Source organism: Blennius ocellaris, assembly GCF_963422515.1.
Source record: "Blennius ocellaris genome assembly, chromosome: 6".
Classification (NCBI taxonomy): domain Eukaryota; kingdom Metazoa; phylum Chordata; class Actinopteri; order Blenniiformes; family Blenniidae; genus Blennius; species Blennius ocellaris.
In genome coordinates, this window is record NC_137655.1 from 17122132 (window position 1) to 17148954 (window position 26823).

The following is a 26823-nucleotide window of genomic DNA, read 5'->3' on the forward strand; positions in this document are numbered from 1 at the left end:
CAGATCCTGCTACAGACAGCAGTGATTCACAACCTGTGTCTTTGCAAATTTGACTGTTATCAACTGAAGCGACTCCCTCCCCACCACAAGATGTACAATTATTGGAAAAACGACTGGTCTTGCTTCACCTTGCACAGTTTCTAACTTTAATGCATGACTTTTTCCACAGCAAAAGATGCATGCAGCTCTAACTTTGTCCATTTCTTCCATGAAGCCATATTCTGTGTATCTCTTTGTACTTCCTCTGTTTCTTTTTGACAGATTCACCTTTCTGTTTAGCCTCACGCTTTCCTATTTCTTCTCAGTCTATTCTGCACACAGGATGCACATGTTAAAAACCCCCATGTCTTTGTGATATTTTAAAACTTTTAAATTGTAATTTCTTTGGTGGTCTTTTCTAAAATAAGTAATCCACTTGTAACGTAACACTTAAACGCAGTACTTTAAAAAACGTTTTTTTCTTTAACATGAATGAATTGAATGCTAACTCATCTATTTTTAAAACAAAAAAATAATGGGTCGGGCCCCCCAAATAGGAATAATGATATCGAGGATAGAGAGTTGGATAGGAGATACCAAGCATATGTCTACATTTTATACACATTGTGTGCATATTTGAATAAGCGTGAGACACAAAAAAACTAGGTAAAGGTCATGTAAAGATAAGAATGATATGTTATGAATTTATGTTGTTGAAATGTCTACTGAAGGTAGTGAAAACAGTGTGTATGTCTGAGTGTATCTGGTTTATGTGTCAATGTCAATGGGATGTCCAAAGTATCAGAAATACTACTCTACATAATATGTTAATGTTCTATATGATATATAGATATATATGATTTCATGGTATTAATCAAATTACATAAGAAGTAATTAGATACTATATAGACGTTTGATCATGGATTCAAATACTGGCTGCGCCTTTCTATCTGAAGTTTGCATGTTCTCACCATGCATGTTGTTGGAATATTTCATTATTTAAGTATTTGTATCATACGTGAAATAGGTCTGAATATTTCCTCTTCCACTGTCCAGAGGTATTTTGAACCAAAGTCCCTGGATATGGTGAATGAGAAACACACATAAAGAACTCATTATATTTATTGATTGAATATAACTTAGACATAAACATAGAGCAGCGATTACATATAATAAAATCTTAACTTTATACAAAAAAAGTGCACCCATTTTACATTTTGTAGCATTAGCCGTTTGTATTAAAACACGTAAAAGGCTCAGTGATCTTACAAGATCAGATAATCAGTTATGGGAGAGTCTCTGTCTCGCTCTCTCTCTCTCTCTCTCTCTCACACACACACACACACACACACACACACACACACACACACACACACACACACACACACACACACACACACACACACACACACACTACAATACTTCTGTATTTGGAATTTTTGTTGAACTATTCACAGTTTGGTTTCTCTTCCACTTTTATATTGATCATTATCAGATTTATAATTTCCTTTATCCATTTCAGCCCCTTTGTTGCATCGCTTGCTCTCATCATCATCGTCATCGTCATCATCATCATCAGTCGTCTTCTTGAACTGGGCTTCAATTTCTTCCGGGTCAATACAGGTGTAGAAATATGCCATGATTGAGAAGATGATGCACACTGCAACCAAGAGAGAGGCAAAGAGGATGTACTCGGCCCACTTTAAAAAGGAGAAGAGAGACAGAAGGACAAACCAGGTGTTAATGCCTTAATATGTTTGCAATATACCACCATGATTGGAGTATGCAACGGGTTCACAAACAGCAACCATGTTCATCTAATTTTTCCACTTTTCTTACCTGCTTGGGAAGCTTGGCAACTTTAGCCACTATTAGGACAATGATGTTGCCGACAGCCACAGTCAACAACCAGCCTGCCTGCAGCACTGCTTTCATGTTACTTGGTGCCTTGAAAACACATAGAACAAAAACAACTTACATTTTGAAAGTAGCGATTAACAAACATTCAGAGATGACTATTACACAATTTACTTTCTATAGGTTTGAATATATAAGTTAAATACAGTAAATTATTGACTCTAATTTTGTTCCCCTGGAAATTTTACCTGTGAATAAGAGAACTCCAAACCAGTCACCGAAAACATCACTTCACCAGCAGTTATGAAGAAGTACTGTGGGATCTGAAGGGCCATAGTCACCGAGTTGGGTGCTACGTCTTCTATCACAGTGATAGACTCCTGACACTGGAAACAATCAGAAAATAAACCAAAAAAATTATTTTCATCCACAGGGATTCTCAAGAAAGTTGATATTTTACATTCAAATGTCACACTGCAAGTATCATATTTCTCATGTGAAATAACAGTTTCAAAATGAAACATTTAACTCTTTTGAAACAGCTGATCAGCATGACACTCCCCTGTCTCCTATTGCTAACAACCACTGTTCTTTGAAAATCCAAATGTATATATCCTATACTTAAGTTGGAGATCAAAATAGTATTAATTAATGGCTTTGAGTGCTATTGGGGCAATAATGGCATTAGAATATATCATACATATGATATAGTGAAGTAGTGGTCCCCAGCTTTTGTAGGGGGGGATCTTGGTGCCGTGGTTAGCGCCTTCTCATTACAGTGAAAGTACCCCAGTTCAACTTGGTGATGTTTGCATAGCCTCATTGTGTTTGCATTGCTTTTTATTAACTCATACACATAGGTAGAACCTGCAAACTCAACCTAGTCAGGCTCCGAATCGCAGTGAGGTGACAGCGTTAATCAAAACACCAGCAATTTTCTTATTATATAATGTTTTGACTCAAGTTAATAGCAGCCGGTAGTATGGCTGTGGTCACATACAACACAAACAGCAAAATATGATTATGCTGCTTCTCAGAGGTCACATGTTTAATTGTTTCGAGATCAGTATAAATATAAAGCCCCCCCAGTGAGCACTACAGCTCTGCCCCAGCCTGTCTTATCCAGTGTTTGCTCAGAAGAGTCGGCTGCAGCTTCCCATGATGCTAACTTGTCTGAAGCAGATGTAGACTAATATAAAATATTAATTTCTCTGCGAAACAGAGTCCCTAAACACATCTTAGACTACATACAGAGTCCTACTCATTGCACATATTTGTTGAAAATCATGTGTGGAACTTACATCTGGTCCAATGACTAAATCATTTGGTATGAACAATGTATAAGAACTTCCATATCCAAAGCTCTTGCTGTATTGACATGTCTGTACATTGTTGTTCAAGTTGAACGTAATCCTACAATTGAAACAAGAATATAAAAGGTAAGGGTTAGGGTTAGTGTTATTCTAACACATTTGAACACTTTAGCAGTCAAAATGGACAAACTGTCTTCACTTGCCTTCCATTTTCTACCAGGGAGTAGTTGGAAACATGAGCTGGCTTAATCACTCCAAAACTAGCTTCAGGAGAAGACACGTTCACGCCGGTACTTTGTCCATTTATGAATCTGAAATTGTTACAAATTATATAAAAACATTACAGCCACAATGTTATAGATAGTGTGTAAAGCTGATGAACACATTCAATTCAACAACTGCAAATACATATCTATTCTTTTGGATTTGCACTTTATGAAGATGAGAACAATACCCTAAAAATAACAATTACTCAATATTCATTGATGATGAAGTAGTTGTTCTGATAAAATTTATAATTTGTCATTAAACCTACCGAATGGCACTCTTTCCATCCCCTGGTTTAGAATCTAAATCAATAATCTGAGGATAAAGAAAGTGGCTGTTAATTAATTCAAGTCTTTGGATTTTTTGCATTTCTTCACTTTCAACATAGTGCTTCTGTAACTTACCTGCAGCCAGTTGTTATTAATCATCCCTGGAATAAGAAGTGTTTGTCTCTCTCCTTTGGCCAGCTGAACACTTTTGTTCACAGCTGGACTGCCTACTGAAACATTGATTTGTTCTGTGTCAAATGTGAAATATGTATCACTGGCCTGCAAATAAAAAACAAACAAAGAAAACAAAAAAACCATAAGAAATATTTCTGCTGGAATTATGAATGAAATGTTGGTATTTTGAACTGCATGGAATATTTTCCTTCATGGTTTTAAAGATCTCAAGTTTGGCCATTTTAATAAGATGACTTACCTGAGCTGCAGCGAGAGTGAAAGGTTCATTGTTCGGTAAACTAACTGAGACTGAATTATTGCCCATGTTGAGGATTTTTAGCTGACTTTCAGAGGACGATGGGAATACGGGCAATGTTTTCTGAAGGTGAGTAAAACACAGAAAGTGGAGTTGTTATACTTGCGTGAATATACACATTTTATGTCAGCCATGACCGTACATTTGAGATATTTAACTACTCCATATTTTTCAGAATATAAAATGAGACGGACAATATATTTTATATACTTACATCAATTTCAATCTGCACCAAAGCAGCGCAGACGAAGGCTGTAGCTGCCAGCAGCATGCCCACTGTCATTCGTTTCAGAGGGCTGTTGAACAAAGAAACAGCATTTTATCAAGTCTTTTTAAAAGCATTTTTATAGTTGAGGTGTAAATTTTCAATTCAGTTTGGATTGTGCAGAAATATACAAGCACTACTGAAGTCTGTAACATTTCGTATATTTTAATATGTTGGAATTAGACTGAACCAGGGTGTCCTTAGTGCAGGAGGACTCTCAAAGAGGTTGTGAGACAATTACAATTACACACAATAACATATTCAACTGAATCTTGTCTCCACCTGTTATCTATAGTGCGTTCATGTCGATGAAATTTGACCTCCATCAAAACATCTTCTCTTGCCGTCTCAATATATGATTTCATTCAAACCAGGAAAGCTGTTTCAGTCCAAACAATCCTAAAAAGTAAATCTTTCTAAAAGTAATTGATACAAATTTCTCAATAAACTCAGGTGTCAAAGTGGGTGTTTGTCAATAAACCCTGTCAAATGATTTATCAATAGAATGAAGGATTAACGGATAAAGATCCCACTGGAGGGTTATGGCACTTACGTAAAGTTCAGTCCACACTTTTTGATAAGAGGGTATATTACACTGTCCATAATAGGCACCAAAGTCAAGATCAGGATTGGGTTGACGGTCTGTTGAAAACATAAACGTATCTGTAAGTAACTCAAATAAAATACAGTTCATGAGTGCTGAATGAGAAATCAGAATTGTGAGAATTTTACCTGCATCTGCTCAGGCTGGATGACCAAAAGACCCTGCGGACATAAAGACATGTGACATCATGAAAACACAGCTCTCCTCAGTTACAGGACTGTTCATAACTGGGGTTTCAAATGGCCACTTACAAAATCTCCATCCATTCTGGTGGCCTGAAAGGTCCATCTTGAGCCCTTTATTGAACAAGCAAAATCTTATCACGGTGAACACAAACAACAAGCGAAGGAGCCTTTCAAGAAGAAAGCACACTTTAAGATACCTTTTGGTCGAACAGGGTCCAGAACATCGGCAGTGGGATGTATAGGAACAAAACCTTCAGCACCATCTTGATTTGAGCAATAAGTAGTTTCTATAGCCGAGGTAGACAGAGACCAAACAGGTGTTATTCAACTGAGGAAGTATATTGATTCTTAAATTACCAACACACGAGAAAAAAACCCCCCAAAAACCCTCCTCACATCATATTTCTCCTCTGCCCAGTCCATCCAGTGCTGCCTCTTTGGGAACTGTTTGCTTCTGTGCCTGTAGCGGTTTTTAATGGCAAACTGAGAGACAAGAGCACGGTGAGGAAGACATGTTTTTTTTTTTAGAAGCAGTCGGTGTCACTGTTGTCACCATACATTTATTCAGAAAAGGCTGACTTACCCCAACACATTTACACACATCCAGCATGATGTTTCCTTGTGGCTTAGCTTTGTGGTACATGCCACTCCCAGCAACAAACACCACTGTCAAAGGAACACCTCAAATCGTAAGTATTTCAGCTTGATCGGTGGAAGAACTCTCCAAATTGCTCACACATACCAAGTGAAAGCACCATTAGTGCAGCAGGGACACCGAAGGCCAGAGCGTAGCACTTCTGCTGGGTGTGGATGCCACACTCCTGAGCTGCAAATATATAATGAACAAATAATGTTGTTTTTTTTAGTGTCTGTGGCATGTTTGAAGAAATGTCCTTCATGAAATTTCATATCTAGAATTAATAAAGGATGATCAATAAAGGACGATTATTAAATTAATTATTATCTACCTCTGAGGAGTGGAGTGATTATGGTCGACAGAAGACTTCCACCATTGATGCAGAGGTAGAACACGGAGAAGAAAGTACTCCTTTGCTTTTCCTGCAAGGGAAGATCAGCATGTAAATACTTATGGGGCACAGTGTTTGTGTGCTCTAACACGCAGAACCTTACTACATGTAAAATTAGCAACATTTGCATCATTAATATTATGCCTGAAGTTGGTTGTTGTGTCACAACCGCTTTTCTTTTGAGTCGCATAATATTATCTTCAAGAAAAGTAGTTGACCCCTTTTACAATCTCGAGTTTGTAGAATTATGACAGTGAAGCCAAATACTGGTGAATACACAGACACTCATAAACAGACAACAGGAATAAAATCAGACGGCAATTTACCAAGTCTGCTCCAGCTATTAAAAATAATTGTAATTGTGGTTGGTTTACTTGACATGTGCAAATCTCATTTTGACACTGGGTCACGCCCTCATCTCTTTAGCTCCACCAGGAGGCTCGGATTTGTAATCCTGAGAGAACATCCATTTCCCCATATCGTGAACTATGGTAACTTTTATTTATTATCACTGCACTTTTGGCCATTTGCAGAGACTTCAGGGTATGAAAAAAAATTATAGTCGTCAAGCAATAAACTGAGATAATGGGGTGGGGCTGTAGAAGGGCTATAAAAGCTTGATATATTGAGTTCTTTCCAATCCTCATTCAACAATTACATTTTCCAGAGTGTAAACCTGTACTGAACAGCCACAGAAGTCTTGAAGTTGCAGTTTAAAACTCGAAATAAATTTTTTTAGATTTTGAAAATGACAAACAGCAGTTTATTACCAACATTACTGTCACTGTGACAACATCATGTCGTAAAACGTTGTCTGGTTACAATCAAAAACACTATGGTAATTGATAGATAATGGATAAAAATACGGAATGAAACAGACTGTAAAGATAAGAGTAATTATGTACATGCAATAGAATAATAAAATAAAACTGTGAATACCTTGCAATTTCATGTTTAATGTCGAATAGCAAATGTTAATAAATACCGGAAGAAGCCAAAGGTTAGGACTGATCAAAAGTGACTTTCTAACCTGGTGCTCACGGAATTGGTCTCCACCAAAAGCGGATACGCAAGGTTTGATGCCACCAGTCCCGAGAGCGATGAGACAAAGGCCGACCATGGCCATGGCGCTGAACATGAGGAAAAGACTTAAGTATGAGCAAAGGGCACTGGCACAATGTATGTGACCACATCTTGTACATTTGAGAATAGAAAAAAAAAAAACGCTACATGTGAAAGGTCAAGTCGTCTGGTTTCCCGTCTCTGTTCGTGTCAGTGATGTCATGGATCGCACTCACGGCCATGGCAACCTGGCCAATCGCATAGACAATGGACAAGTAGATGATCGTCCTTTGAGAGGAATATGAAAAGAGATGAGTGAAGGTAGATCCTTGAACCTTTACTATTGAAAATAAACAGTTCAACAGATTGAGCATTTAGAGTTCTGAGCCAAAGATAATTAAATCATTCCTCATGAGTCGCATTCATATTTTGTCTTAAAGCACGTCGACACATTACGCATTGAACTCAGACACTCACTTAAACTTTCCCAGCCAGGAGTCAGCCACAATGGCCCCGAGGATAGGGGTCAAGTAGCAAAGAGCCACAAATGCGTGGTAGATGGAGGTAGCGAAGTCTTCATCCCAGAGCAAGAAGTACTGAAGGTAAAGCACCAACACAGCTGTGGACAAGCAGGGAAAGAAGTGTATTCATTTTCTTTTTTACAACTTTTACAAATTGGGACTGTTTGTTCATTTTGTGCATGATACATTGGTTCCCTAAGATTCAATTTGGTTAAATTTCAACAAAGAACTGTTGAAATTTTTGAACAAGTGCCGAGTTAAGGTTAGAGAAACGAGCGTAGGCCAAAATCTCTATGATTTATTGACATCGCCATTAAGATTTAGGTTGTGATTTAAGGGGGAAAAAATGAGAAATTCTCACCTCGCATTCCATAGTAGGAGAACCTCTCGCAGAACTCATTCACAACGATGAAGAAGATGCTTAGAGGGTAACCACAAACCTCTATGCTCTGATTTCAGGAAAATTACAAGATTAATTAAGTCTCCATGTGTTGTTGAAAACCTTTTGTTGACAAAAATGCTAAATCCCACATAATGAATGTACTTCTACAAATGGAGGCATTGCATTCAGATATTTCACAAAAGAAAAAAAACACAGACTGGAAACAGAAGTATGCAAAGAGAAAATAATTATAGTGCATTAATAGAGGCGAGTTAGCCATTATGGCACAATACTCTCGGGTAAATTGGTTTAAATAGTTGACATTTCAAATGTTCTGCCATTTAAAATGATTTTAGAAATTCAATGCTACTAATTAAACCCCAAAAAAGGACAAATGTATGTGTCTGCAATTTAGAAAAACTAGCGACATGAAAGGACACTGCATGTAAACATGCCTGATGCAGTGATTTATAATCTGTAGTTACGTATATTGGAAATAATAATAATAACAAAAACTCTACTTCACCTTTCCTCTGCTTTTCCTCTCCTTCTTTGGATACTCGTTATCTGCACGCAAAGTAACACTAATTTAAATAAACAGTACAAAAAAAAAGGGGAAACAATACAACACCCTCTCTATGTTGTATTTTTTCCCAAACATTTTCCTCCCAGAGCATCAGTTTGTAACATAAAAACATTTACAAACGTGCTGTAAATAAAGTTGTTTGCAGTCTCACCTGCCATAACGACTCAATGTGTGTTGCTGTCTGTCGCAGCGTGATATTCCTCTGAGTTTCCCAGAGGGAACAGTCGATAATGTATCTCCGTTCACTAGTGGGAGTGTAAAAGGAGGCACAATGCTGCTCGTATTAGTCTTTGATCTGTCCGTCACAATGCTGACTGACTGTGCTGTATTTATTATGGGTGGGAGCATGAGATACAGGAGATAGGGAGTTCAGCATGTTCCCAAGGTCACCACAGGTGATGCAAATGTCACAATAACATACCACAAAAAAAAACATAAAGACACACGAGTACAAGTGCAGAAAAATGAGTATATTTTATTTAAAAGATAAGCATTAGGTAACATCTTTGTTTACAGCAGAACAGTGACTTTTGTGTTAAATAAAAGATTAAAAAAACATTGCTGTCCAAATACAAGACATTTAAAAAAAAAAAAACTTTAACATTTCAATGAACACAAAATGGTAAAAGCTTCATATTTTGTCCACTGAGGGCATAGTGTTTTTTTCCACACCCCATCGCTTTGGCAAGAAGGTGAACATAATCTTTACAGTGTATGAGCCCCACACAGCAAGATACTTACTGCAAATATTGCACACACTCCTTTTTTTTTTTCTTTTTTTTTTTTATATATATATACACTAATAAACAACTTGGAATATATTTTTGTGTGCAATGGCTTTAAATATATATATAAAAAACTCTCCCATTCTAAGACATTGAAGTGATTTAAGGTTGAATGTAAGTGGCCCTTTTGCAAAAACGCATTATTGTAGAAATATAACCTCATGTACAGAGAGAGGAGTGTCAATGTATGCAGCATATACTGTTCATCAAGACATCAATACAGTGGCTTATAAAAGTGGAATACTGTACATAGAAAACACAATGTGAAACATTATCAAAATGAACAAAAGAGGGGAGGCTGAAGGTTGGTTGTAATGACATGCATAATTACAAATCCCAACAGGAATGTCTCCACAGGAAAACACTGCTCAGTTCTTTTCAGGTAGAAACGGGTGAAGAAGGGGCATCGTCAAACACGACTTTTGTCCATAAAGCAGGAACAAAGTCCTGTTTTCTCTGTAGCGCGGCCGCTCTTCGTGCTTTTCAAGTCTCGTGCTTCACCGCAATGCTGACCCATGAAATTCAACCCTCACAGGCCCCATGTCCCGTGTAAATAGTGAAAAGGTCCAGTGCCTTGTTTATGGTTGACTGAGGGAGTAAGACTGCAAAAAAAAAGAAAGACAGATTCCCTGTTTCCATCGGTTTCCCTTGAAGATATCTCAAGAGACGCAGGGTTAGCTTCAAAAAATGGCTTCGCTGGCTGGCGGATATATGGGCTGCTCTGAGACCAAGGCGAACCCACGTGAGCGTCACACCACCGAGGAAGAGCTGGGGATGCCCTGGATGGTGGCACTGGTGGGGGTGCCGCTAATGGCGTTAAAGATGTGAAGAGAGTCGGGAAGGATGCTCTTCATGCCATCTTCCACGGGACTGATCTGGAAGAAAGAGAGTGGGGGTCAGGAGAGAGATGGCTTTTACACAACTAAAAGCCGAATCAACGCCGAAAAATGCTAAATATAACAATCCAAGGCAACTGAGCGTAATGGAGAACCTAATCCCACATAACCACAACACATTGTTCGTCTATGTGGTCATTGAGGTGCAGCTAGTTTCCTCTTGTTCCGTCTCTTCAAGCTGTTTTTTTTATTTCTTGCAAAGAATTTGTGTTAAAAAAAAGCTTCTAAGCATATGGATAATAATACAAGAAAAAAAAATCAAACAAAACACAACCAGCCCACATAACGCCAACAGTTACACAAAAGTGTACATGTATGCGTGCACGGATATTACAATTTTTTTACAGCACTCACAATCCAATGCATGTACATACACACTGTACTGATCATACACAAACAAAAGCGTACGTGCATGCATACATACATATGATACTCATGCAGGGGGGAAAAAAAGCCAGCAAGCCAGAAGAAGTGAGTCAAAAAGTGATTGTTGGTCTAACCAGTTGCCATAATGAGAACGTGGTTTGGAGTTTGGAGTCTGGGATCAGTTAATATCAGATCATATGAACAAAAGCATTCTAAATGTCTTTTAAGATGACCTACAAAATTTTTTTTTTAATACTTTAATACTATCAGATTGTGATAGGATGTTTTTTAAATCAACTTCTTGGTTTGATGAGTAAAACTACTAGAACATATAATGAGCAGATTCCTTTCTAATGACATTTGCCTGCCACTAAACCCAGAGTATTAATGTGTGAACATATTTGAAGTTATTTCCTATTTATTGCACCAATATAGATTTTTGTTCAAGCTGAGAACTGAATCTCTGCTTTAGGAGCTAATTTTGTTTTCGCTTAAATTATTATTTTTTTGCATTGTTTTTCCTCATATTGTATCAAGTGCAACATGATATAATAGGAAATAAGGTGGTTTTTTTTCAAATGTTTGTCACAAATAATTAAATCATGGAATCCACTGTAGTTATCTGGCTGGACCAACAATTAACATCACTGTCTTTATTGCACACTAATGCTCTTTGAATTACCATCAGACCTGTTCATGTCAGCACAAAGGAAAAAAAACAGGAAATTAAGTTATAAAAGAGGGAATTATAATTTGAATCAGACATATAGGATTGAAGATAGATGTGTTTGCTTTGCTGTCTGTGAACTGTTTGAGAGCTGCGACAATAGAAATGCTCAAAGTTAATTACAGTGACGCTTGAGAGCCAGGAGCCAGACCAGTACTGTGTTTACCTGCTCATGCATGATGATGGACAGCTCTCTGGCCAGGTCTCTGTAGTTGGCTTTCATCTCATCGTGGTACTCCTGCTGGTCCTCTTTGATCAGTCGCTCGTTGATGCCCAAGCCGTGACCACATGCTTCCACAAAATGCCTGCCAACAAAAGTAGTGTTATGGGGAAAATACTTCAAATGGTGCAGTCGTATCGGTCTCTGCATGCACACATGCACATTTCTATTCTCACCTGAAAACCTCTTTCAGCTGTTTGACCTTATTATCTGGATACTTCTTGGCACTGGCATCATCCAGAAAAGCTCTGGCATATGCAAGCGGCCCTGCATTGACCTGTGAGGAGATGTTCTATTTTCCATTACCGTTTACAGGATGAGGTTCGTGCGTATGTGCATGTGTGCGTGTGTGTTGCACCTGAACACTGATGCTGCCTTGCAGTTTGAGCTGCAGACGGATCATGTCCACCTCACTGGAGGAGCAGAGCTGTTTGATCTCTGCCACCTTTTTGCTCATCTCATCGATGGCCACCTCAATGGGGCTGAGGTCAGTGTGGTGCTGGTACATCACAGGGATGCGCTTCTTGACGTAGGGAAAACAATGTGTCGCTGCAATCGAGAAACGCAGCAATTAGAGGGGTGAGCAACCTGATGCATGTGTGGCCCTCACTTTTACAGCTCATTATCTGCTCATGTGTCTATGAAAGCTCCCACATAATAAAGATAAGAAGGCACACTTGCCCTTTTGGATCTTTTGCACCATAAAACAATATAACGTTGATTAGGATTAGGAAACGCTGGCGACAAACAGCTGACACCTTCAGGATTTAATCTCGACCTTACGTTTTGTGCACTTTCTGCTTAGTGATGTTACACGCAAACAACTGATTTAACAGCCTCGGGTTCACATGAGGCTTGAGCTCTTATATCCCAGTGATCAGAAAACAGCAGCGAACTGACAGTTTGGCAGAGAATTGGAAAATGTATTTCACTTTTTGAATTATTCAAGAACAACTGATGCAAGTCATGATGTGGATCGACAGCAGGAACACATTACATGATTAAGTTTATCTTTGGAAGCCTGATAAGGAGTTTGTTTATCTTAAAGTTCAGATGAAAGGTTGGTTACCAGGCAGAGAGACATAACGAAACACTCCAAATCATAAATCAACAGAAAACCATTGCATTTGTTTGACAGTTTACAAAAGCAATGATAAAAAAAAATCTCTCAAAGTTATTCTTCGACTTTTATAAAACACGCATGTTGAGGTGCATCTCAAAAGATAACACAATGGAAAAATGAAATCTTATCAAATCTAATGAGTTTCTATATAATGTATCCTCAACAAACAGAAAATAAGTCAAAATTAATGTATCTGAAAAGATGCTATTTTGATCACATATTGTCCAAACTTTCTATGTTGTGAGCACAGAAATAACCGACAGACTAATTCACAGTTTAATGACATTGTAATTTCTGGAGATGCCACTGTAAATAGAGTCACGCACTTGTTAGTATGGTCCTGCGTTTGCACTGCTCCTCCACACCACCTTGCTTTTTGCCTGATATGGTAAACGGCATTTCAAACACAAATCGCCGAATGTTGTGGCTCTTTTCAAAGTCTGTCTTCCTGTCAGACAGCTCCTTCTCCTCCAGATACGGAGTCACATGGGTCACTTGGATGTATGCGTACTTGGAGTCCAGGTCTTTGGGATTAATCTGCAGAATATATGAAATCACAAGATATCACATTGTTTAAAAAAAAAAAAAAAAAAAATGTTTGGGTCGGTTTCGTTTAGATTAAATTGAATGGGCGAAGTCTCACCCGACCCGAGTCCTGAATCATCTTCACATTCTCCTGTCCAAATTTGTCGGAGTAGAGCTTAAGGAGCCTCTGCGATATCTCTGACAAAGGAGTGAATTTGGGTTCTTTGTAGATGTATTCCTTACCATCTTCGTCCTCGAAGAAGCCCTAAAAAAGTAAAACAATTCCAATTATCACGATAATTAAAAACAAACTACGTTTTTATATACTAGTGTTTCAAAAACTAAGCAGTGTCACATCAAACCACACGTGAGTTGTGAATGGGAGTCTGATCAAATCCAAATATTTGTTGAAGCCGCTCTGGGCGGAACTGTTTGGCAGACTCCATAATGCACAACCCTCTATCTACTGTTTTAGTGACAAAACACTGCAATCACTAGTGTTAGTTCTTTAATGTGAATTAGACCAAAGGATGGTGGTGGGTGCAAGGATTTCACTGGCAGTTAGGCACTTATACTGGTTATTTATGTTGTTTGGGAATGGTTAAAAAAAAGAAAGAAAAAAGTCCCATATACAGATGGGTGAGGTCATGCATTTTTACCCAGTGAGAGATGAATCCTGCTCTAAGCCTTCAAGGGTTTCTAACGATAATTAGCACAACACTAAGGCTGGAGTAGAGGAGGAGTTAAAGGGCTAAGAGACAGGTGATTAAATAGCACTGACTGCATTAGCAATAAAAAAAGAAAGAAAAAAAAGAAAAGAAAAAGAAAAAAAAAGCACAACAATCTAAAACATCACTGCAACCCCAACTGAAATGTTGGCTTTCACATGGATTTACCTCAGCCTCTGAGTCAGTAAACTGGTACTGCTACAAGGGTGTGGACAACACAAAAATAAACCATTATCATTTCATAACTACCTAGAAACTATCTACTTACTGCAATCACATTTTGAAGACAGATTAAAAAATTATGATGGTCTGTGGATTTCATATCTATCGAAGAACTCAAGGAAAGGCAACCACACCCAATAAAATCTTTTCTTTTTTTTATAAAAACACCAATGCTAAAACCTTATGAACTAAATTTGCACCACACAAGCAGAAATGAGTGAGTGCCATGCAACACAGCCTTCAAAACGGAAAGCAGCAGCATTGCCTAATTGTTACAGTCATTTGAGGCAGCAGACTATGATTGAGAAGTGCAATGGATTACAGCAGCAACAACACCACACAAAGACTGCTGCGCAACTTACCGCTGCCTTCAGAAAATAAAAAAAAAAAAAAAGCAGAAAGGTGTGTTAGACTGCATGTGGTCATGCTATTAAAAATAATGGAAAAAAAAACCCCCACCATCTTGCAGCTGTCATGCTTCATGTTAACTAACACCAGTGACACAAATGACTCTAATTTTCAGTGTTATTACATGTATGGAGCAAAGAACAACCATAGCTCTGAGTAATTATATGTAAGTATTCCTTGTGGACATAATGTACTATTGCTGCTGTGGAGCTAAACTCACCTGTCCAAAAAAAGCCACTCTGAAATAGGTGCCAAGCAGCCGCTTCCCTGTGTGCATGACCTCTGTCACTTTACTGTATGCGCGGTGCAGCGTGTCATACAGGTGGGCCAGTTTCTGTAAAAAGTCATACACAAGGGCTTGAAGAGGCACAATGCTTCACTCCGCGGTAAATTAGACATGATTGCTGTGGGGAGGAAATAGAAACTCCTGGTGAGAACAGTTTGTACCTCGAAGTCCCTGCGCTTCTCATAAATGGGGATTATGAGCTTGTAGATGTCGGAGATGAGCTCGTAACGCTCGGCTTTCCACAGTCCATCTGCGCACTCCTCCAAAAGCTCCATTAAGACGTCCTGAGGGAGCGACAGAAGGTGAACGCTGTTGATGAACACTTTAGGAGAAATATAGCTGACATGAAAAGTGTCTGGTAAGTCAACAGCTCTTTTCATTGAGGCGAAAACAGGATGGCTATAAAGAGTTTGAGAAATATGTGTTGGAGAGAATATAAAAGGTAGTGTGGGCAGCAGGCAAAGAAGAGTGTACACTTTTCTTGTGTTTCTCCCCTCGTTGAGAAAATCTTATTATGATATTAAAAATAATACACTTGATAGGTTTTTTTTTTTAATCCCATGCTTTAAACCACCATAAAGTTAACCATAGCAGAAATGTGCATTAACGAGTTGAAGTTTCCAATTTTACCCCCGTTTCAAGTGAAATCTCTGAATAGCGATACACTTTGTTTTAAAAGCTTTAGATTCCGGGGGCTCTATTGTAAACTTTCAAATGTGGTTGTGTTGCTGTAATATGCACATATACATAAATACTTTCATGCATTAATTTGACAGCTACTTTATGAAGAGAAGGTCAGTCTCAGAACACAAAACCATAAAAAAATGTTTTCAAACTGGTTCAGAATATGGTCTGATCATGAGATTTTCAGTACCACTGTGTTGCATGACTTTAGTCTCCCTCTGCTCCAACAGGATTACATTCAGTGAGGTGTGTTGGATCATGGAGACTCAGTAAACATGCATGACTGCAGCCTTCTCGGATCCTCTGATGAAGTTGGATCACAGGTTATTAGAAATGTTTCATGGTTGCATTAGTTGTGACTATAAAGCTATGAAGTCAGCAGAATTTCTATCCGTACTTCATTGAAATGGACATCCTGCATGCCGACGTCCTCCATCATCGCCGCCTCTTCGTCGATGTTTGGGGTGACGACGCGGAAAGCAGTGCAGCCCTGCTTGAACATGCCTGGACACAGCAGAGGAAGGTCTGACACTATATTAGATAAAACCACGCTCGCAGTAAATAAAAACAAAATCAAACTTCTGACAGACAATAGAAACTTCTGCAGAGATGAGTGAAGCACCTTTTCTCCGCAGGTATTCTGCCACGAGTGCAGCAACGTGCACGTAGCACATGGCCGCCTGTAAAACACAATATGGCACCAGGTCAGATAAGTGAGGACAACAGTACTGATAATTTGGAAGGGAGGTTTCCCTTTGAGCACGTAAGAACATAAACTGGAGAAATGTTGAGTATTCTACAACGTGAACATGTGACCACAGACCTCCGATAGGTCTCCGTTCTTCACATGGATTCGCGCCATGCTGTCCAGCCACGTCTTGCGTAGCTCAGGCGTGCTGGCGTACGACTTGGCGAGGCTGTACTGCAGGTCCACCAGCATCTCGGGGTCCCTCTCGTGCTCCTTCATCTGAGCCGTGGCCATCAGAACTGTTCTGATGCGTTTGGTCAGGTCCTTCACATCTGATGGGAAAGCCGTGTTCTGTTAAGGGGAGAGAAAAAAAAGGTTGTTTTTAAGGGAGCAAATTTCTTTAAATATGTGTTTAAATTGGAACCAGATAATAGTCCTGCAGATAAAGAAGCTCCTCACCTTGATCGTTTTATCGCTGTTTGCACAGGTGTTGATTATTGACAGAGACTGCTGGAAGCGGGTGCTCCCGATACCAATGACATCCGCTATCAACTGACTGACGGCAATCACCACCTGACGAAAAGAAAAGATCAGAACGCATTTTGTTGATATTGGCTTTGCGTCTTCACAGAGAAAAAAAGATATTAAAAATATATCCAATTAGAAAGTGTGCTGCATGGAATCTAAGTGGGAAAGCATTGGCACTATTAAATAAATCACAGAAATGGAGCACACAAAGGGAAAACGTAGATGCCGACTGTGCAATATGCTTCAAGTCATATGAACTATCTCACCTGCAAGTGTGTCCTGACAAAGGACTTGCGGCCCGTGTAGTCAAAGTTACTCTTCATGAGGAAATACAGCAGGTGGGCTGCGTCGCTGCGAATGGAGCTCAGCTTGGAGTTACAACATTTCAAAATCTCATAGCAGAAGGACGCACACATGTCAGCACGGCCCTCAAAAAAGGTGCAGGGGAACTGAGGAGAGAAGGACCATCGGGCATCAGCGGTCGCCACAGATCAAGACCAACAACATCCAGTGAGTTGAATGACGCTTTAAATATCCCGCCCACCTTGTAGATGAAGGTGCGCAGTGAAGTGAAGACCTGCTTGAGGGCCGTTTCAGACTGATTGATGCGCAGGAAGCAGAGGTGGACCTCAAACACCTTCTTCATGAGAGGACTGTGACCGTGGTCCGAGCACAGTTGTGTCTGAGGAGAAAAAACAAAATACAGATTCATCTCAAAAAATGTCACGATTACAGAATATTTGGATCTAACATGTTGTGGTTAAAAAACAACAACGAACAAACATGGTAATGCATTTTGTACCTTGAAACCCATGATGAAGATACTCAGCGTGTCCAGGACCGTCAGGCACACTTCAGTGGCGATGTTGGCTTCCAGCAGAGACTGATTCAACACATCCGCATCCGAGTGACTGTAAGCTGAGAAAGACACAACAACAAGCTGTAATTCATCCCACTGGCACAAGTCATACCAGGGGTGTCCAAACTTTTTTTTTTTTTTTTTTTTTTTTTTTACAGAGGGCCACAGGTAGGAAAAAATCTAATCTGTCACTCATTATATAGGTAGAATATATCGCGTTAATCTATTGTCTATTGAAAATAGCAAAGTTATGCTTTGTTTTTGTTGTTTCTTGACAAGTTATGCTTTGTAATAGCCGGAGGCCGACTAAAAATGGATCATGGGCCAAAATTGAGCCGTTTACCATAGTTTGGACACCTCTACAATACAAAGGAACTTTGCAATAATAGTTAAATCTTTCTGTTTTCAAAAAAAATATGGGAACTTTGTTAAAAGCAAAGCTGCCACTTGAAAGGTGGAAAAAGATTAAAATGATGTAAAAATAGGTTTCATTCCAAAATAAAGCAAAACAACTGACAATCAACATGCATCTCTGAAACAAATGCAATAACTTCATGAAATAGGAATCTTGCTTTTTAGAGTCTTGAATCTTTAAGAAGGAAATGCAAGGTTTTTGTCTTAATTGCATGTTCGAAGTACATTTTGGAATGAAACCCTTCATACTGCTTTCATAGGCTGAAATATAAAGTAAAAGTGGGAGCAGATGAGCTGGGCGGAGGGATGACGAAATCATTTAAAACAGGCATGCTCGTAATTCAACCAAATGAACAGAGCCAAAACAAACTTCCTGCCAGCCCGATACTTTCTTACCATGGTCTACAGATATTCCAAGAATACTTGAAATCTTTCTTACACTGAAAACACAAAGACACTTTATTAATTGACGCCCTTTACGAAAACGGAGAAACCCAGATTGGTGAAGTCAGTGTAAAGCTACAAGCAGCTTCTATGGCCCCACTTTTATTGAAATTATGGATGTCTTCAGAAGCGGTTTTCCGCTTGAGAGCAGGCTGGGTTCAGAGAATGAGGAGGAGGAGGATGATCATGACGACGACGATGTTGAAAAGCATGAGGAATCAGACTGGAGGGAGTAAGCCGCAGGAGGGCGTGGCGCCCCTGGCGGAGGATGTTTGATGAGCGGTGCAGTCTGGTTCACTTACTGTGGTTAAAAGTGTATGAGTTATCCAGGCTGCTGAGCTGCTGTAAACGGGCATGCATCATTCCCGCCCTGTTACGGGACACAGGCAGAGTCTGAGACTTCCGCTCATGTGCTACAGGTCCTGCCCCATCCTGGTTCCTGATGAGGAAACGGGACAATGTTAGATGAATGGCTGATGAGTTAATGAAGCAGGTCGTGCTGAGTCACTACCACCCAAATTGTCCTCGGACATTCAGAGCTCTTATGAGAGCTCGAGAGATTGCGAAAGTGAAAATCAAGTACATGCTCAAGTCATCGTGCCGTCTGAAGTAACAGCTGTCAGCACAGCAGCTCTATCAGAGTTAAAGTTTAAGCCATGCATGCAAAAATGAGAGCGGCAATGAGAGAGGCAGTGAAGTTAAGAGGGGCTGAAAAGTCACAACACTGCAAGCGTTTCCGAGGTGATAAGATAGCATGCAATTAGTCTGAGGAAGTCAGTTCCACCTTTGTGCTTACCCAAGCAGGAGAGGGCAGGAGCCAGGTTTTATTTCATTATGTTAAACTTGCCAGCATTTAAGTGAATAGAGATAGAAACAGTGGTGGGAGGTTAGACAGAGTGAAAACTTGAAGCCCTTGTGGGAGACGAGGCCAGAGCTCCCAAATAGTGGTCAGAGTACAACATGTGTGTGTCGCATAGGAATGAATTAAACCTCCAACAAATGTGCTGATAATACAGTACACACAGTAATTATTCTTTATTACATTGATAACAATAAGGTGAGCTGGAAATCATATGTATAATCAAAAGTAAATACTTTTGGGATTTCTCCCATTTCTCATAGTTAGAAATGTTCAGTGACAACATTACCTTGCTATGTATCTCTTCCCCATGTATCTGAACTGATGGAGGCACACTCTGAGACGGAGAGGGAGAAACCGTCACCATAAAACTTAGACGAGCATTTGAAACCTCAGCACGTTGTGCAGAAGTGGCCTTACTCGACTAAAGTGAAGAAGTCCATCAGCTCCGCGGACGAGGCCTTGTTCCAGTACGTGAACAGAGCATCTGGACCAGAGAGACAGACAGGCGTGAGCACGCTCAGTGTTTTCAGAGCATCGCAGAGAGAGAGAGAGAGAGAGAGAGAGAGAGAGAGAGACAGACAGACAGGCGTGAGCACGCTCAGTGTTTTCAGAGCATCGCAGAGAGAGAGAGAGAGAGAGAGAGAGAGAGAGAGAGAGAGAGAGAGAGAGAGAGAGAGAGAGACAGAGAGACAGAGAGACAGAGAGACAGAGAGACAGAGAGACAGAGAGAGAGAGAGAGAGAGAGAGAGAGAGAGAGAGAGAGAGAGAGAGAGAGAGAGAGAGAGAGAGAGAGAGAGAGAGAGAGAGAGAGAGAGAGAGAGAGAGAGAGAGAGATGGGATTTTACCTTCAGACATGCTTTTGAGCACATGTAAAAAGCACATGAGGAGGCTCTTGATCTCAGCTTGATCCAGTTTATCACATCTCAGCAGTGAGCTTCCCAAGGTTGAGGCAGCCTGGCTCTGAGGAACAAACAGCTTGGTCACGAAGAGACAATCATCATCCAATCTGTACGTTTAAATACACTAAATATTCTTTATTTTGAAACAAAGTAAGAATGTCATATTGTGTCTGTGTACTGTTCAAAAGCAAGATGTTTCTTAGACCTGACCTTTGGTTATTAACAGTATTTATGACATAATGAGCACATGTTTCCTGAATGTCTGGGATTCAGCGTTCAGACTGCATTGGTGGGAGTCATTCAGCTGCTCCATGCTGGAAAATGTGACTTTCAAAAACAAACACAATGAGACAGCAAGCAGCGGAAAAACACAACCGGAGCAGTGGAGCAACAGCTCCACCACAGTGTGGGGCTGCGGGGCTTTGGGTTCTGCTAAGAAACAGGCGCCATCTTTTGCCAGCAGCTCGTCTAGACGAGGAAACTGGATGTGCATGACTTCATGGAAAGCATGAGGTTATGTCGTTGGGATTTTCTTTTTTTAAAGGGTGACTTGCAGAGGGGGGAAATTTCAGGCTAAAAATAGGTCTTAAAAGGTGGAAATAAACTATGAAGTTGTGTATTTTTTTTTTTTTTTTTAAGATCTTGAGCAGATGTGGTTTTAGGCTGCTATTATGTTGATGTCATTTTGTTTCATGACTAAATTTATCACACACCTCAAACAAAACAGCTTCAACAGAAACACAACAGTCCAGAACAGCCTTTTCTGGATTTAGTTGTTTTTCAGAATGGAAGAAGAAGTTACAAAAGAGAGAAATTTCACAAGCGTGCAATTCTTAAAACATCTGGAAAAAGAGTAGAAACAAACTCAGCGAGGTCCCAGATCTGCTTTAAACAGCAGGACAGTAATCAGCACAGTCCGACAGTCTTCAGATGAAGACAAAAAGCAGAGGACAAGTAAACTGGATATTTTCCATCTTTGACCACTTTTTTTTTTTTTACATTAATGGAAAAATCAGAAAGTTGTCTGTTATTCTTGACACATGAGAGTACTGAAAGCAGAGTAGTTCAGTTTTGAATACAGAATCATATTATAACTGAAACTCTTCTTACAAGATTCATAGAGATATAATAGGACATTTCATTATTTTAAAAGCTGATGATAAACATTTTTAACCATTTAACTAAACTTCATCAAGGGTATTTCAAGAGGCAAGACACTTTGAAAGTAACAAAAGTATCAAACACCATTTCTTAGCAATACCTGTAAATACAGTCTGTGGGAAAAGCACATATTTATAGATTAAAGATTAAATGGGAACTCATGGGAACTGTGATTTTCCATATTTGATCAGGTTTTCAAATGAAAGTATTAATCAGGACCTTTTTGTAGGAACTGCAGTAAGAAATGCTTCTCCAAGGTAAAATACATTATAAGTGAAGTTTAATATAGAAGTATCATGCTTTGTCATCATTTCAACAAATTCTAACATTCTTCCAAAAGCAGCAGCCATTTCAATGTATCACACAACAATGTTGTCAAAGATTGTCATTATCTCATAATAGTTTCTTTGTAGGAAGAAAAGCAAGAAAAGTTACCAAATATCGTCAGTCACCCAAAAATGACTTGGAATACAGTTATAACATAACATAAGTGATAATGTCTTTAGGGTTAACAACAGCCATGTTTGCACTAACATGACCAAGTAGATATTAATAAGGATAATTTCTTATTTAGTTTTTAAATAATGGTGTGAAAATGTAATATATATTTGAACATAAAAGTTTGAATTAAACACGGAGCAGTGTTTAACACTGAGTGTACTACTTATAAATGTGAGCTTTCAATCAGCTCTATATTGGAAACATGAAAAGTTCAACTTAAATAAAACTTTATTATGATTCTAAAAAGCGATGCTGCTTAATGCTTCTTGAAGGATTCTGCTTTTGGAGCTTTACGCATGTGAAAACTGTTTTATTATCATAAATGACGATGATGGTTATAATATCTTTGTTACTCGGTCAAAATAACAGACAACTAGAGAAAAGAGTGCAACGTGTGCTGGTACCGTCTCACACATGGTCACTCCCAGATCAAACACTCTGAGCAGGAACTGTGTGAAGGAGGGAGGCGGTTTGTACTTCAAGTGGACTGCTGGACTGGAGGGCGCTCTGTGGGGCACCGGGGACTGTGAGCAGGGAGAAATCCACGGTGGCACGCTTGGTGCGCACAGGGAGCAAGGACTCATCTGAATCCGTAAAGAAGCGAAGGACATTGACCGAATGTCTCCGCCTGAACATCTCAGTCTGTCACAGCGAGCCGCACGGCGAGGGCAGAGAGTTAACGGTAGAATTGTGACAAAGAGTGAGTTTCTGTGTGTTGTTAGTTAAGCATGACACTTTAAGCTTAATTTGGATTTCTGATAAGTGATCCTGCAAAGCCTCCTGACATATACCTTGTCCAGAGAGTTGCCCTTGTCATTGCTCCTCTCCGGCAGACTGTTCCCTGAATCAGTGCTGATCAGGGACCCCCGAGAGTCCGCGTGACGCACTGAGTTAATGTTGGGAGTCGATGCCGCGTGAGGCGAAGCTGCAACAAAAGTGTAAAAGGAGACAATTTGGCATGAGTAGAAAATGTGCTTGAATCTTTCAAAAGCTTCATCACTTTTCCGAAGCTGACCAGTGCCTGATATGACTCCAAAGACGTCTTTGTGCAGGCTGGTGTCCAAAAAGGTGCTGGACCTGGGAGGTGTCATCAGAGCGTTGGTGAGGAGTAAATCATCTCTCCCATTCTGAGTGAAAAACAAAGTAAATATTTATGAGCCTAATGAAACAGGACCACCTGCATGTTCTTATGAAAAGTCATTATGTGATTGTGAGATAAAACCGCCAAGGAGTTTGGTGGAAAGTGTGCTCCCACCTTATTTGATTTCCATGATATCTCTATACCAAATGTTATATTTGATTACTGCCCACTCTTTAAAGCAAAACTCCATCCAGACCCTAACCATGGACCTGTGAGAGTGTGAACCACTACCCAACTGTATCGTACAAACACTCTTGGTTTTTTTTATTATCCCTACAGGGATGAATACATTGATGTTGATTCAGTGTATTGAATTCCTCTATGTTACAATGGGGATATAAGTAAGAACATCAGGTTGAACAATACTAAAAGATCTCTGATTCTAAACATCCAGTACGTATGAATGTGAGTGAGTGTGTATGACTGTGATCGCCCTGTGATGACTTGTCTAAGGGGCAGCCTGTCGTCATTCACAGTCAGCTGGGACTTTTCCCACCCGAAAGCTGGATGGAAGATGGATGTGCATTGAGTTTTCAAGCAATAAATACTTAAACTGAACCACTAGGTGGCTCCCTTACATTGTTGGTGTGGTTGATGGCGAAGGGGGTGACTTCCTTCACGTTCAGCCTGTTGACGTTTTCCTGGAGCAGACCGAACAGGGGCAGGTACAGGGTGGCCAACCTGGCCTGCTGGCTCTGAAAAACAAATACATCATTCAGCAGAGTAGCTCAAGAAAACAGAGAGAACCCAGCAGTCGATGTGACGGCGCCGCTCACCTTGGAGGTGTAGCGGTCATCGAAGGTGTGCTTCATCATCAGGGTCTTCAGCACCTGGATGGCGATCTGTCGGATCTCCCTGAACTCCTGCAGAGCTGCGCTGACCTCCCGGAGCAGCAGCCCCACCAGGAAGTGGTTCTTACAGAAGTCATCCGTCAGAGAGTAGTCCAGCTGGAGGTCTGTGTAGAAGGACCAGAGCAAAGAGGGGATAAGGACTGTGTGGTGACAGAAGCAAGTTAATCACATGAGAGAAGCCGAGGCCATTAAAAGCCTCATGTATTCACATAAAGTCTTCATTTAATATCAAATTGACAAATGTGATTTTGAAAAAATAAAATCATCCAAAGGATAGCCATCCTGATCATTCTTATTAACTATTACAAACAATATTCATGAGGAAAAAACAAGCAGACAGAAAGGCTCAGACTTTTATGTTTCTGACAGTTTAAAGCAGAGGACCTCAAGCTGCGGCAATACATCAACACTCCATGAGAAAAGACGAACAGCTGGTGATTGACCAGCAGCAGATGGCATCCAACAGCATTTGAAACATGTAAAGCAATCAAACACATTTTCATCGACTTTTATCTTTTTAAAAACCTGCACTTCAAACATGCAGGCGTTAAAAAGACTTCATATTTTTTTTTTTTTTAGGAACGGCAGAGAATAATGAGCCCCCTCATCACTGGCCATAAACCCCAAAGCATCCCAAGACAGAAAGACACCGGCACAAAGAAGGAAATCTGTGCCGCGATAAAAAAATGATCTGACAGTCTGACAGTGGTAGAATACTGAATACTGTACGTCACCCATTAACAATCAACGGCAGCAGAGCAGAAACTTTACTGACAGAGATCAGATTGAAGAGAAAATTTCTCTCTCCGTGACGAATGATCAAATTTGAAGTCTGCTGTTTTGGGAGATAACATGCAAGCCAACACCTTGGACATACCTACTGGACTATCATTTGTTTCCACTGTGTCATATGGAGAATTTAAAGCTAATCAAGGAAAAGAAAAAAAAAAAGGTACAGTAAAACATCTGTAAAAAAAATCCTCACACAGAAACATCAATATTTTGTTTATTGCAAAAAATAATGCAATAAATATGAATATTGTATGACACATCACAGACATATTTACATTTCTATAACTTTATACTATTTTATTCATTTTAGTTTTAATATAAGCATACTGGCTGAGAGAAAAAAATGATTTCCCTCTCACCTTGAAACCTCAATATCCTCCCCTTTCCAAATGGCATGGGCAGGTTTAAAGGGACGTAGTGCTCGTGGTTGCATACAACACGTAGGAACTCAAACTTGAACTCAAACAGTGTCTGCATTAGTGAGAAAAACAGAAACAAGGGCAACACCTTTAAAAACAATACCCAGAGAAGTTCTCATTTCTATTAAGGATGTGTGTATTTTTCTGTACCTTTGGGTCTCCAGGCATGAAACAGTTGCTATAGTTGTTGATCTGCTTGAATACAAAGCCTCTGTCCATCAAGTTGAAACAGCGCTACAGAGGAAACAACCACTTATTATGTTATTTCAACTTTATCAAATTTGGAATAGTCAGTATGTGCTAAAAGCATTGTTCCCTCAAACCGATGCGAGACACAGGAAACTGCAGCTATTAACCTTGATGAAGACTGCCAGGCTGTGGTTGGCGTTGCGGGCGGCGTCCAGGTTGTCCTTGTATTTCTGAGTAATGTGAGGCATCATCATATTGACCAAAGTCTCCACCGAGTGATGGAAGGAAGCTGAGAAGCGCTGATTCCTCGACAGCTGAAGGGGGGGAAAAAACCCTCAAACATAAATATTGCTATAAATATAATCCAAAAAAACACAAATATCACTATCTCTCACTGAGCCACTTGTTTGCTTCTGAATTAGCTGCAAACTCCTGTGTATTTGATGCAACATGCCCTATAGACTCTAAAAGCCAACACAGTCATCCACACAAGTAAAAATAAAGATTATATGCTTGATTATATGATTAAAAGAAACATCAACACCAGTCCATATCCACAGTACCCTGTATAAATCAACTAAATGATCCTTTCCTGTATGTTTGGAGATCATCTCAGCTGTTTTGTGGCTTCTTCTTGTAATTTGCTGGAAAATCAGTATTTCCCCTCAGAACTGTTAACGCCGTGATACGTGAGCAGTTTCCTCTCACAAAGTGATGTGAAGTCAGTAGAACTTATTGACTGAGTCATAACACTACATTTACACCGCGATGTAAATGCGAATTTAACTGTAACCAGCATGGATGAAAAGAATGTGGTTAAAATCACAAACATGGTGGAGTCATTTGATAGCGCTGCAGGACAGACTCATGATTAACTGTGGTGAAAGATAGGATTCTCTGTTACAGAGTCCAGTCAGACTTCACAGGATCTCGGAGTTTCCAGTCTGGCCTGAACTCCTCAACATTTACTGGCTTCCACTGCGGCCTCCACATTGTGCCGCTGAAGGTTAAACACAGGGATGTGGTTGCCTACGGGGTTCAAACAAATGCTGCCAATTAAATTGCACAGCAGTGTGGGAGAGACTGAGGATACGTAATACTCCGACTGTAGTGCTGCGGTGGTGCACAAGACCTGGCATGTAGTGAACGACAGTCAGGAATGTCAGCTGTAATAAAGCAGACATCTTTGAGTCATGTTGTGACAAACCTACCTTAACTTTACAGCTCTCAATCAAGTACTGAGCCATCGACTTGACTAAGGCTTCAAAGAAGTACCAGGAGTACTGCGGGGCAAACA

General features: G+C 39.8%; 2 protein-coding genes across 6 annotated transcripts in view; both read right to left on the minus strand.

Moving 5' to 3' along the window:
- Window positions 1-1430: 1430 nt before the first annotated feature.
- slc15a1a (solute carrier family 15 member 1a) lies at window positions 1431-8966 on the minus strand (the record flags this gene model as incomplete). Its single annotated transcript, XM_080498195.1, has 22 exons — window positions 1431-1679; window positions 1819-1926; window positions 2085-2222; window positions 3138-3249; window positions 3685-3731; window positions 3821-3964; window positions 4119-4238; window positions 4390-4471; window positions 4994-5082; window positions 5173-5205; window positions 5296-5340; window positions 5427-5516; window positions 5626-5712; window positions 5813-5895; window positions 5972-6055; window positions 6198-6288; window positions 7288-7387; window positions 7488-7607; window positions 7797-7938; window positions 8202-8289; window positions 8749-8789; window positions 8960-8966. 22 exons carry the CDS (start codon window positions 8964-8966, stop codon window positions 1431-1433), a joined length of 2100 nt encoding a protein of 699 aa, XP_080354321.1.
- A 291-nt stretch (window positions 8967-9257) lies between these two features.
- The window catches only part of LOC308131839 (dedicator of cytokinesis protein 9), a 76910-nt gene continuing 59344 nt past the window's right edge, over window positions 9258-26823 (minus strand). For 2 of the 5 annotated variants that reach the window (XM_080498703.1, XM_080498705.1), the window contains exons 27-53: window positions 26738-26809; window positions 25694-25840; window positions 25488-25571; window positions 25278-25389; window positions 24052-24230; window positions 23854-23970; window positions 23150-23261; window positions 22926-23059; window positions 20419-20533; window positions 19991-20057; window positions 19860-19907; window positions 19014-19150; window positions 17797-17912; window positions 17539-17676; window positions 17261-17443; window positions 16926-17039; window positions 16602-16817; window positions 16401-16458; window positions 16176-16282; window positions 15256-15378; window positions 15029-15142; window positions 13569-13715; window positions 13252-13462; window positions 12161-12351; window positions 11979-12079; window positions 11749-11887; window positions 9258-10468 (exon numbers count right to left, since the gene is read on the minus strand). In XM_080498703.1, coding sequence (XP_080354829.1) covers window positions 10343-10468; window positions 11749-11887; window positions 11979-12079; window positions 12161-12351; window positions 13252-13462; window positions 13569-13715; window positions 15029-15142; window positions 15256-15378; window positions 16176-16282; window positions 16401-16458; window positions 16602-16817; window positions 16926-17039; window positions 17261-17443; window positions 17539-17676; window positions 17797-17912; window positions 19014-19150; window positions 19860-19907; window positions 19991-20057; window positions 20419-20533; window positions 22926-23059; window positions 23150-23261; window positions 23854-23970; window positions 24052-24230; window positions 25278-25389; window positions 25488-25571; window positions 25694-25840; window positions 26738-26809 — 3408 coding nt within the window. In that variant the 3' untranslated portion in view covers window positions 9258-10342. Of the gene's footprint in view, window positions 10469-11748; window positions 11888-11978; window positions 12080-12160; window positions 12352-13251; window positions 13463-13568; window positions 13716-15028; window positions 15143-15255; window positions 15379-16175; window positions 16310-16400; window positions 16459-16601; window positions 16818-16925; window positions 17040-17260; window positions 17444-17538; window positions 17677-17796; window positions 17913-18663; window positions 18708-19013; window positions 19151-19859; window positions 19908-19990; window positions 20058-20418; window positions 20534-22925; window positions 23060-23149; window positions 23262-23853; window positions 23971-24051; window positions 24231-25003; window positions 25052-25277; window positions 25390-25487; window positions 25572-25693; window positions 25841-26737; window positions 26810-26823 lie in introns of all 5 variants that reach the window. The other 3 variants (XM_080498704.1, XM_080498707.1, XM_080498706.1) reach the window with 3 other exon arrangements.